A 13,138-nucleotide genomic window follows, 5' to 3' on the forward strand; every position below is an offset into this window, starting at 1 on the left:
ATTCAAGTATAAATAAATAAATATCTATTATGCAGACTGGTGTACTCTCTCTCTCTCTCTCTCTCTCCATATATATATATATATATATATATATATATATATATATATATATATATATATATATATATATTAGACTGTACTTCTTAACTGGCCTGTGTAACATACTGAATCCAAATATCAAAGTAATAACTAGCAACTTTCCGTTATGTTTGGATTGCCTCACCAAACATTTGCAAACAAAGAGCTGAGAAAGAAATCTGAGTCTGAGTGTGTTTCTGTACGAACACACACACACATGATGTCGTGTTACAGACGAGTAAATCAGCCTAATTTCAAAACTGTATGATAGTGAGTTCCTTAGTGAATGTATCTGTAATCTAATTACATCTTTCTACCAGAATACAGTTACATCACCTCGTTACATGTGTTGTGTTGAGCAGGTTAATAATCTGATCAGATGTTTTGTTTGTTGAAATATCGGCAAAGTTTCACTGTCAGATTATTATGACCAAACAGTAACACGTGAAGTATTCAAGTAAAGTACAAATACCTCGACAATGTACTGTGGTAACGCTCTTCAGTACTGTGAGTATTATTTCATGTTATTTTGTGCTCACATGTTCCTGAATATGAAGTGTGTAATAATAATTTGTCGCTCTGTGTTGACTCTGTTGTGTTGGAGCTGATTTTATACTTTACAGCTGCAATTTAACCCTAAAATAGTGATGAATCTAAAAACTGCACACTGTGACATCAGTCCTACATTATCATTATATTTCATAAATGTCTCCATGCGACTGGTCGCGGTGTGATGATGGAGGTTGAGCCTCCTCAGGTGACCTGCTGTGACACTAACCTCCTGCAGCTTCACCGCTGGTGGAAAATCATTTGTTTGTTTGTTCGTTGGTTTGTTTGTTGTTTCCTGCAGCTTCACCGCCGACAGGAAGCCGGCAGCAGCGTGTGCACGACGAGGAGACGAGGCTGCAGCAGCTCTGAGGTCAGAATCTGACAAACATCCGGCAGAAACATGTTTCCAACACGTGGTGGAAAACAAGCTGCAGCTGAGTCTTTCAGCAGCTTCGTCCTGTGACAAAACAATAAACATAAAACTATCACATACACAGAAATGTGATATTATTACTCAACTGAGTTTTATGACCTTGTCTTGTGTTTCTGTAAATAAACAGAAACATTTATATAATTTACGTCCACTAACATGTAATACATGATTATATACTGACTGTCAGTGACGGGATGTAAAGTACATTACTACAGTACTGTGCTTCTCTACAATCCTGAGGTACTTATACTCAATATTTCCATTTTCTGCTACTTTACACTTCCACTAGGCTACATTTATCTGACACATTTATATAATAGTTACTCTACAGATTACTTTACATGCTGCATCATTTTTAAATGAATTGATTTTTTCATCAGTCAGATAAAAACAGTGATTGTGACAATCAGCTGACTCACAGTTTATACATGTACATATATGGATCAGTTACTTTACTGATACTTTGGTACTGATGGTCAGAGGTCGGAGGTCAGAGGTCGGAGGTCGGAGGTCAGAGGTCGGAGGTCAGAGGTCGGAGGTCAGAGGTCAGAGGTCGGAGGTCAGAGGTCAGAGGTCAGAGGTCGGGGTGTGGTGCTGGCAGATCGTCACTGTTGCTCATGGACACTTCAACAGCTCTGTACAGATCAACAGAGGCAGAGATGTTATAAAAGGTTTCAGGTTGAAGTTCATTTGTCGGTTTGACTGTGAAAAGATGTTTCGTAAAGTCCAGGCTGGAAAAACACATTTCAGGTGTTCAGTATGAGTGTAATAAACATCTGATTCTTAATAAAGTCTGATGAAAACAAAATGATCTGAATCACTGTATTCATTCATGATCTCTTCTTCTTGCTGTCTTCTCTACATGTTTAACTTAATAAATGTATTGTTATTATTATTTATGTCTGTATTATTGCCTTCTGTCTGTGATCCAGATTCCCTCATGTGGATATGAAAGGTTTATTTTTCCTCTCTAACAGTTTAGTCATGTTAATAGTCTCTGACTGTTTTGAAGCTGTTCGGTTAATAATCCTCTGACATGAGCTCTCACTTTTATCACAGGATGTCTGGACGGAGTCTGTAGAGTCCAGCTGAATGGAGCTGCAGCGGTTCTGCTGCTGCAGCTGGATCAGTGCGTCCTCAGGTGTCCTGCAGGAGGCGTGTTGAACACTTTCCTTCTGGTTTTAGATGTGACACCAGCACCATCCTGTGGCTTTTAACATGAACTGCTCCAAACAACTATGTTAGTCAGGTCATGTAGAAAAGTTATTTTCTCCTTTTGGAAACTCAAAATCCCAGCGGTGACATTAAGTGAGAGCAGTCCTGGTTTTCACGGGCGACATCATGGTCCTCCTCCCCACCCGTCTGCTTTAGAACTGATTGACTGAAAAGATTTTGCCGTTCACCTTTAAAGCTCGTCTTTATCAATAGAAACGCTGACACCATATGAGCTTTGGATGAACCTTCCTGGTCGTCCTGAAGTCGAGGATCAGATCTGAAGGTGAACGCATGTTTTCTGTCAGGGCCTCAACTTTGTGCCGACGTACATGAGGAGATTCACAGAATCATAACTGCTGCTGCAGACGAGCCTTAATGTGAAGTTGCCCTTTTTAAATTCATGTGTCTCTTTCTGATGTGATGTCGTCCTCTTATCGTCCTTTACTGATGATGTTTATTCAGGCTCTTTGTCTGCATTACATTTTGTGATTATCCCAGTTTTACTGCGTTTATTCCTCTTACTTGTGATTATTAGCTCTGACATGTGTTTGGACTCCTCCTCACACTGGGCCTTCCTGTTTGGCTCCAGAGTTGCATCTGTGATATTTTCCTGCTTTGTAAACTCTGTTTTTAAAGGTGCACCGTAAGTAAAGTTTATTTATAATAATAAAGACAATATATTCAATGTTTTACCTCATAATTCAATTGAATACTCTGAATTTGATGACGACATCGTGTTTGAAGTTGAGACAGGCACAATTAAATCCTGCTCCAAAAACACCATTTGACAGGTAAAGGGGCTCCTGACAGGTGATGACATCATGACCAGGTCTTAAACAAACATCCTCAGCTGGTTCACTCGTCAGCTGAACACATGGCTGTATAACTGAGACTCAGCAACACGTCAAACTGTTGTCGCTGAACACAGTTCGTTTGTTAAGAATTGATTTTATTGATTTTTACAGAAACACAACTTGCTTCACATTTGTTTCATGCTGAGCACTCTTCCTCACCTACAGCAGCGGATACTGGAACCAGGCGGCTGTCTTTATTTTATTTTGTTTAACCTGATGAACCTCCTGCTGACGGCCTTCAGTGACCTCACTGCTCCCTCACTGCCAACTCAAGTGAATGATTTGCCTAAAACATTGACTTTGAGTACTTAAATCACTCAATTAACTTGTTCAATCATGTTGAGTCACTGTGTATCAATAAAAGTACCCTGAATGAATGAAAACGTACATCAACCTTCTGCGTTACATCAATTATCACATATAAAGTTAACTTCTACATAAATTGTTCATTATTATTCATAAAAGTGACACATTTCAAACCGGTTGTTCTGTCTCGTGTAATAAATCACACAGCTGTTTATTTCATTTATTCACATCAACTCAACATGAGAGAAACTTAAATTTGTCCGTTAACTTGTGTCATAAAACTAGATGTTACATTTCTGTAATTACTTCATGATGAATTATGTTTGATTGTTTTTACTTCTTATTTTGTCATATACTAACCCTCTACTTTTATTTTCTTTTGTAAGTCACTTTGGAACATTGTTAGGAGTTGTGTTATCTTGCTGTAGAACAGATGAGGCCCTCTGTCAGGCGGTGCCGGTCCACTCTGAGCCTGAGGTTCTGGACGTGGAGCCGTTACTCACCTTGCTTGGTTGGTGTTTTTTGCTTCACCTGTTTTCTTCGACCTTTTTTACTGTGAAGATAAATCAGTCCAGCAGTCTGTGCTGCCAGCGCTCATGCAGGTGCTCCAGGTGTCCTGTGGGTGGCGCTCTGCAGGCTGCTGGTTTGAGTTTTTGGTGTGACACCAGCGCCACCTTGTGACAAGACTCAGCAGCTGTAACACATCAGTCCAGTCCTGAATAAAGGTGGTAAAACCTGCGATGTGATGAGGGACGGCTCTTTGTGTTTGGGCCTTTTTGGATGCAGAAGTACACTCAGCGGAACCAGAGACTGAACGACGATCTGCAGCTCGGTTTTGTTCCAAGGAAATCAAAGTTCAAAGTTCTGACACAACCGTCAGACTGCAGGGGAGATGTCTCAGCCCGAGTGTTGTGTAGTGTTGTGTAGTGTTTGTGTGGTGTCACCTCGTTCTCCCCCTCCTCCTCACCTGTGTGTGGAGGTCCACACCTGAGCCTACCTGCTCTCTCTTTGTTGATTAGTGTCATTTTCTTTGTAAATAAACGATTTTCTAGATGAACTATTACCTCCTGTTTCTTTTCCCTCCCTTCTTTTGACTGTTTCACTCCCTCATCCCCTGAACTTCTTAAATCTTACATCTAATCACATTCTCATTTGATACTCGGTAACTTCTTTACAACTATTACCGTATTTTTCGGACTATAAGTCGCTCTGGAGTATAAGTCGCACCAGCCAAAAAATGCATAATGAAGAAGAAAAAAACATATATAAGTCGCACTGGACTATAAGTCGCATTTTTTCTGGGACATTTATTTCATAAAATCAGAGACCTGTCACGTTGTGCTCAGTTACTTGCTTTTCAATAAACTCACGGAAGCTGTCGATCTTGGCTTGGAAGTCTGCTGGCAGTTTTTGGGACATCGATGTCCGTGCTCTGATAGAGAGGCGGCTGCGCTGCATGAAGCGGTAACACCAAGAAGGACCTCCCGCAAAGTCACTGATGTTCATCTCCTTGGCAACTACCTGGGCGTGGAGGCGTAACTGAACTGTTGACAAGCCTCTCCCAGCGGCACGTTGTTCAAGCACCCATCTGTGAACTTGTTCCTCTAGCTGTGGCCATCTAGCTTTTAGCCTGCGATTAGCTTTTTTGGTTTTCTTCATTGTCGTTAGAGTATCCTCCGCTTTTCGCCAGTCCCTCACAAGTTTCTCGCTCACTCCAAACTTTCTTTCAGCTGCTCGATTACCGTTTTCAGCTGCATATTTTACAACTTGCAGCTTGTAATCTGCTGAGTATAATTTCTTTTTGGGGGCTTCTTTCTTTTTCTGTTCAATCTTTCTCACTTGTCTTTATAGGTTTATGTTTTATATTTTAATTTTTCTGTGGTACAGGAGTAATAGGCGTAGCAGATAATGGCACACTAGCCTAGAGCGTCCCCTCATGGCTGTCAGCATGAACATGTGAAATTACCTATATATTTTAATATATAAGTCTCACCTGAGTATAAGTCGCAGGACCAGCCAAACCATGAAAAAAAGTGCGACTTATAGTCCGAAAAATACGGTAAACAGTAATGATAAGAATCAGTCTGCTGGTTTTCTGTAAAACACCTTGTTAGGAAAAATGCTACAGACAGACAGTTTATCATCATCATCATCATCATCATCATTGTTAGATTCATGATAAAAATATAAAGGTGGTGGAACAAAAGAAAAAGATCATTATAACATCACACTGCTTCTCTTTGTTCTGTTTGACATTAACGATTATTTAACATACTGACAAGTTTAAAGAATAATGCATCTACAGTATCACATATAAAATCAGTCAGTCAGGATGTTACAGCTCTTGTAATGGTAAAATATCACAAAGACTCACTGATGTAAAGCACACGCATGTTAAATGTTTCTTCATGATGAGACTGGATTGTAGATTAAAAAACAACTTACAAAGATCCGTTGAAATGTGCACAATTGTACAAACAGAGTTGAATGTAACATTGATTAATACTGAGGACGATCTGTGAATTTAATCAGTGGATTTTCACAAATCTTTTCCTTTGTAATTATTCTATATTATTTTACTTTGTATTAATGTATTTGAACAGTTTCAACAGGTTAACTGGTTTTATTTGTATCCTTTTCTGGAACCAGTGTGGTTGAGGGTGTTCAATAAAGCTAAAACAAAAAACAACAAATAAAAAACCGCCTCACCTGGCCGCAGTTTAAACTTTCAGAGGCCCATGGAGCTGTGAGGAGGAGGAGGAAGAGGAGGAGGAGGAGGAGGAGGAGGAAGAGGAGGAGGAGGCCCGGGAAGACTGGACCTGACTGGAGGTCAACACGTTCGGGCCTCTGGTCGTTTGTCGGCTCTCTCAGTGTTAATGACGAGCTGTTGTTCGGTCACCGCTCAGCCATTTTCTTCTGGAGGGAGTTGGCGGGTGTTTTGTCTCAGCTAGCTGAGCTCGGCTAACCTAGCTAACACTGGGTCATAATGACCAGCTGCTGCCAGTGACTCAGCCTGTGCTAACAAGATGCTAGCTACCCTGGAGCTGCTTCTTCACTGAGCGCAGCTGTAAGGTAAGACAAACACAGTTTTCTTGTAAAAACTGAAGTAAATAATATGACTGTTGCTGGTCTTTAGGCCTTGTGTTGTACTGTGACAAGGCTCCTGTAAAGTGCACCTTAAACTGTCTCAGTAGTTTGTTGCTGTCAGTGATGTGGTTTTCACTCCCACAGAAATATTAGCACTAACTACAACACACACACACACACACACACACACACACACACACACACACACACACACACACACACACACACACACTAACAATGATATTCAAGAAGGGCAGTGGCCATTTGTTGAACCAAGGCAATAAGAATTGTATTTGTTGAAAAAAAGCTAGAAAATGTCTGTCGTCACCATTGAAAAGAAGTTGATGTTGATTTTAAAACGTTTTTGAACGACCTTAATTGAAAGTTCACATTCGGGCTCCAAGATGATGATACTCTTACACGTTATAAATGATACCAGAATCAGAATCAGAATTCCTTTATTGTCCCGCAGTTCTTCTCATTATTACAAAAAACAATAATATTAGTAAACAATAAACAATATAATGAAAAAGGTAAGACATAGAATAGACTTCTACATGCATTTAAACACATTATTGTACAACATGAACTTTTAATTATAAATATTGTGTCAGTGTGTTGTTATTTACAAATAATAAATATAGGTATTAAAGATTGTCCAGATAGTCCAAACCCAAAATGAGAATTGAGTTGTGTATAGAGTTTGCATTGCAATAATTAATTGATATCATTTCTATTTAAAGTAAAAAGACATGTAATGATATGGACGGGACTCCAGCCAGTAGAGTCCTGACTGATAATCCATAAGTTAACCTGTTTGACTCCAGCAGACGTTTGGACATCGATGTGTGAAGTATCATTTTTATTTTTTCAGCCAGTGAACTTGACCCGTGTTATTGTGCGCAGTAGTCAACGCTTCAAGAACATGCAAATGTGTTTTAAAGCAGTAAGCACAACGTCTTATTTTACATGAACGTGTAAAACTGCATGTCCTGAAAGCTTTTTGTTAGCAGAACACAGCCGATATGGGTTCACTTAGACATTTTATAAGACTTAAATGTTTTAATGCAGCGTCTTTGTGTAGACCACATATCCAGGGTGCCCCATGATGGACAGGCGCCGCTGAATAATTTGCAGCACATGTTTTGTTATGTTCTGCCTTGAAAATAACAAAGAAAGAAAGGCCTGGACTGCACTTGGGGAAAGGGACGGGCCTGACTGACGGATGAAAAGGTCCGAACCTTCAGGCTCGCAATTTAGAAAATGAAATAAAGAGGAGGAGGACAAGAAATCCCAATATAAAGGTATGTTGCTTTTATAGAGTTAAAAAGAGTACCATGTGGAACAATGAAGTTTAATGTGTACTAGCTGCTGAATTGAAATAAAACAAAACTAGCTAAGTATGCTAGACAATGAAGCTATGTTAGCATCTACACCGCTCTCTGAAACATGTACTGTAAGTTCAGAAAATTATTAAATGCAGGTCTTAATCAAGTGAAACATATGTATACAATGCCTATTTTATATGAGGTGGAATGAGACAGACTTAATGTAGTGGTGTATGACTATGAATCTACTGCTTGTTTGAATACGGCTGCAGGTCAGGTAACAAATCCTAATCTTGCCTGGGGCATCAGAATGGCTGGAGCTGGCCCTGCACATATGACCTGCCAGAGCAACCAGAGATGCATCCACCACTCAAGATTCACTGATCTGTGGAGGGACTCCATCCCAAACCCAGTGACCCTCTGATGTTTTATTAGGACAGTTTATGTCATCTTATCTGCCTTCCTGTGAAACCTCAGGCAGAGAGAACTGTCCCTCGTATGACTTTCTGACCTTCACACCTTAAAGGGGATTCTCCTTTACCTGATATGGTCTTTACAGCACATTAATAACTGAATTTCTCTCAGGGGGAAGAACTGGCAGGTAGAAGAAGTCTACCTGCATAAGTCTACCTGAAAAGATGTACAAAGCTGTGGAATACAAAAACACTTCAAACTGCATGATAGGAGACAGAATCTTCACAATGTTAGAGCTAATCATTTCCACTTGAGGGCGCTGTTGATCAGTGAATGGAGGAGCTGAAGAGCGTTAAACTTGTCAGGTTTTTGTACAGAGTTTTGGTGTTTCCTGTCACTGTGGGCCTCACAGCACAGTAGTACACAGCAGAGTCTGTCACTGCAGCAGAGGAGATCTGCAGATGCATTTTGGTTTTATCATCACTCACGGTGAAGGACAGTCTGGAGTTTGGATCATTTAATTCTCCTCCTGTTCCAGAGTGAGAGATGAGGAACTCTGGTGGTTTTCCTGGATATTGTCAATACCAGAAGAAATAATCAGTATAAGTGGCAGCTTTTAAATATGTGTAGGACAGAGTAACAGTGCTGTCTTCTAAACTGGACTCTTCATTCTTGACTGGACTGAGTTCTTCACAGCTGACACCTGAAGGAAGAGAAATCTGTATTATGCTTTATTACACAACAATGAAGAAGTTAATCACATTTATAAGAAGTTGGAATGAGACTTAAAATACAGCATAATGTAACATACCTGTTATAATAGTGAGAAACATCAGAAACAGCCCATAATAGTCCAGTGACAGCATGTTGAATAAAGGTAATGTTTGTGGTTTGTGTATTGAACTCTGCTGAATATGGAAGTTCCTCTCTCTTCTATAGTTCAGTAACAGCTCAGCTCCTCCCTGAATCTCTCCGTCTCCTCTTAGATCTGTATTCTGTCTCCTCACTGTTAAACTTTATCTACCTTCAACTCTGGAATAGATAGATCAAATGTAACATATGGTTAAAGTTCCCTGAAATCAATCTGGAGAGAAGCAACGTTCTAACAGTTTGAAAACTCCGACCTGTATACTTATCTAACCCTACAGAAAGTCTAGTAATTGGCACATCTGCATAGGATAATCAGAATCTTTCTCTTGAATTCACTGACAGAGATATGACGTCGAGGCTCCATATAACACCGCCTCCAATTACTGATACGCAGATTAGTATGAGACTAATATTATCACATGATCTGTGTTTTCTGAAATGTGGTCGGCAATAAAGGATGGCATTTTTCCTCAACAAATGTGTGAACATGGCTTAAACAGCTTTACAGTGAAATGTGTCAAAAAACAAAATCTAATAAGAAAGTTAGGGTACGAAGCAGATTTATTAAATCACTATAAATGTCTTTGTTTTCATGGTGTGTTGAGTTTGAAGCTTCATCCAGTTGGTTTGTCACTGATGTGGATTTGCTGCTCATGTGAATCCTCCCACAGTGTTTGATTAGCAGCTGTAACCACAGTGACTGTGATAAAACAGGAATTAGCAGAATCCATCTGATATGAAGCTGTGGTTTGAATACCACTTCCCTCCTCTTTGAAGAGTAGTCAGATATCTGTGTTCAGGTTTTTGTACAGCCTCTTCTACACTTTGTATCACTGTGTTTCTAGAGCACAGTAGTAGAGAGCTGTGTCTGCCAGGGTTAGCTCTCTGATGGTCAGGCTGGTTGATGTATCTGATGTTTGAGACTGATATCGATTGTTGGGAATATACTCGTAATCACTCCAAGCTCCCTCTCCTTTCCTGAGTATAAACTGAGGAGCCTGAAGGTCAGAATCATGTCTGTACCAGTAAAGATAAAGACCTGATGCAGTTGTCTTATATTGACATGTGAGTGTGACAGATTGTCCTTCTCTTCCACTGACTTCATCTTTTACAGGAGAGATGCTGTCTCCAGCTATTAGTCCTGGAAAAAGTGTAGAAAATGAAGCCATTAGACTAACATTGTTCATGAGGCTGAGAGGAGAAGACAGTGGAAAATATCAAGTGTACAGTGTTACTCTGTGCTCCTTCACAGTCACATACAAACAATATCATTCAATCAACATCCATGTTGTCAATCTGATGAAAACATGAGCAGCATTGACTCTGTCAGAGCAAAGACATGAGAAAAGTGATGAAATCCAGGTTGTGTATATGTGGTTAATGCAGCAGGTTCAACACAACTTAAATTCCTGTTGTGTTCCAAAACTCACCTGTAAAGTGACAGAAGAGTAAAAAGAAGTAAAGCAACATGTCTTTGGATTTCTTAAAGCCAGACAGACAGCAGATGAGCAGTGTTCTTCCACTGCAGCACAGTGAGGAAGGAATGATGTCATTGGTTGAGTTGAGGCTAAATGGGCGGGGCCAATCAGCTCTTCACATTATTTATTCACTTCAACTCAACCAATCCATTTCTGTCTGTTGTCACAGCAGCTCTGTGTGGAATCTTTATTGGTTGATGTTTTGTTGTATTTGTCATCAGTCCAGTGACACTGGCTCAGACTGTAATGGGTTCATGGTGTGTGACTCCCTCTAGTGGATGTTGTGGAGTATTGTGTTGTCTTTGCTCCAAAGGTTTTTGTACAGAGTTTTGGTGTTTCCTGTCACTGTGGGCCTCACAGCACAGTAGTACACAGCAGAGTCAGACAGCTGAAGCTTCTGGATCTTCAGAGGAACTGAGTTTGAGGTAGAATCCAGTGTGGATGAAAATCTCTCCTCATATTCCTTCTCTGTGTTCCCTGTACCAAACTTAGGACGGTTCAGCATGAATTTTGGGCTGCTGTTTCCATCCTGTTTGTACCAGAACAAAGTTGGATTTGAGTCACTGGTCTCAAATGTGCAGTCCAGTGTAACTGTGTCTCCTTCAGCAGCAATGACATCTCCTGTTGGCTGGATCACTCTGTCTGCTCCTTTACACTCTGAGGAAGAAGAGAACATGCAGAGGACGAGATGAATCAATAAAGATGATTGATTAAAGGAGAACAATCAGTAGGTTTAAAGAGTTACCTAGCCAGAGAGTCAGACACACAGACATGTAGAATAGTTGTGATTTTCACTGACTCATGTCGGATGTCAGATTAAAATATATGAGTTATGCACAAGATGCAAACAAAGATGATCAAATCTAATTTCATGTGTCATGAGAAACACAATCAGTCACAGCTCAGTTAAATGTTATAAAACAGTCTTAAAAGTCAACTTGTTGTGTTTTGTGTCTCACCACAGAACAGAGCAGCAAGAATAATCCACAGCCGATGTTCCATCTCTGCAACAAGGTTTAAATGAACAGGAGAAACTAGCTGCTGTTCAACATTCAGTGTGAGAGTTGTTCTCTTCACAGCAGCAGTTATTATTGACAGAATGGTTGAACACAGAGCAGAAGTAGTGCACCGCCTACTGGATGATGTCGCCCTCTAGTGGAGGTAAAAAGTTCAGAACAACAGTGTGGAAGAAAAAAGGCTTCCAGCAGCTTGTCAGTGTGTCAGCTTGTGTTTTTGTACAGAGTTTTGGTGTTTCCTGTCACTGTGGGCCTCACAGCACAGTAGTACACAGCAGAGTCTGTCACTGCAGCAGAGGAGATCTGCAGATACATTTTGGTTTTATCATCACTCACGTTGAAGGACAGTCTAGAGACTCGATCAGATATTGGTGTTCCTGTTCCATAGTGAGAAATAAGGAACTCTGGTGGTTTTCCTGGATATTGTCGATACCAGAAGAAATAATCACTAACAGTTGCTTGTTTGGAGTATGTGTAGGACAGAGTAACAGTGCTGTCTTCTAAACTGGACTCTTCATTCTTGTCCGGACTGAGTTCTTCACAGCTGACACCTAAAGAAAGAGAAATACGTTTAAGGTTATGTTAAAAAAAAAAAAAAAAAAAAAAAAAAATAAAAAGAAATGAACTTCCTTCAGAAAACATTAGAATTTAACTTGACAGAATAAAAACATAATGTAACATACCTGTTATAATAGAGAGAAACATCAGAGACAGCCCATAATAGTCCAGTGACAGCATGTTGAATAAAGGTAATGTTTGTGGTTTGTGTATTGAACTCTGCTGAATATGGAAGTTCCTCTCTCTTCTATAGTTCAGTAACAGCTCAGCTCCTCCCTGAATCTCTCCGTCTCCTCTTAGATCTGTATTTTCACCTCTTCTTCTTCCTCCTGGTTAACAGACTGAAGGCAGCAGTTTCTAATAACTCTGAGCTGATGTAGTCTCTGGGCTCCCTTCATCAAAGGTGTCATTTGTTAATAAAGAATTCTGCGGAGGCTCGGCTGGGTGGATTGATAGAACAATCTTTATTGAAACAGATCTCAAGCCTGCATCTGAACCAGCGTCGGCCGCTCCCTGGTGTTCTCAGATCCTGGCAAAGTTCTGCTCAATGCTTTGCCTTCTGCTCTATCAGAAATCCTCTTGGACCTTCTATCTTAGGAAATCAACAAGTAACCACCCCCCATCTTCTTTTCCTTTGCTGGCCTTTATAGAGTCCCTTCTCCAGTACACACCTACTTCTTCTAATTGGTCACTTTGGTGAATTAAGGGTGCATCTATCCGATAGACTAAAAGAGGAGTTGACCTGTCTCCCTGCTCACCTCCCATAACTCATCTAACTTGGCTGCAGTCTTCTCTCCAAAATTGCCCAAATGGTCTGTCTTTCCTTCTAGGGGAACATAAACGTTTAGGCATCTGCCACCATTTGAAGTGAGGGTCAAACTCAGTTTTAGTACTTTATGGTGGCCTTGCCAACTGCTCACCTTTAACACACTCACAGCTGAAAAACAACTCT

General features: G+C 40.3%; 2 gene segments (V, D, J or C); both read right to left on the bottom strand.

Moving 5' to 3' along the window:
* Window positions 1-10,284: 10,284 nt before the first annotated feature.
* LOC119011729 lies at window positions 10,285-11,771 on the bottom strand. The segment is given in 2 exon segments: window positions 10,285-11,269; window positions 11,572-11,771. Coding segments are annotated over 2 exon segments (429 nt in total).
* A 42-nt stretch (window positions 11,772-11,813) lies between these two features.
* LOC119011734 lies at window positions 11,814-12,679 on the bottom strand. The segment is given in 2 exon segments: window positions 11,814-12,179; window positions 12,312-12,679. Coding segments are annotated over 2 exon segments (402 nt in total).
* Window positions 12,680-13,138: the final 459 nt, after the last annotated feature.

The sequence above is a fragment of the Acanthopagrus latus genome, chromosome 21 (assembly GCF_904848185.1).
Source record: "Acanthopagrus latus isolate v.2019 chromosome 21, fAcaLat1.1, whole genome shotgun sequence".
NCBI classification, from domain to species: Eukaryota; Metazoa; Chordata; class Actinopteri; order Spariformes; family Sparidae; genus Acanthopagrus; species Acanthopagrus latus.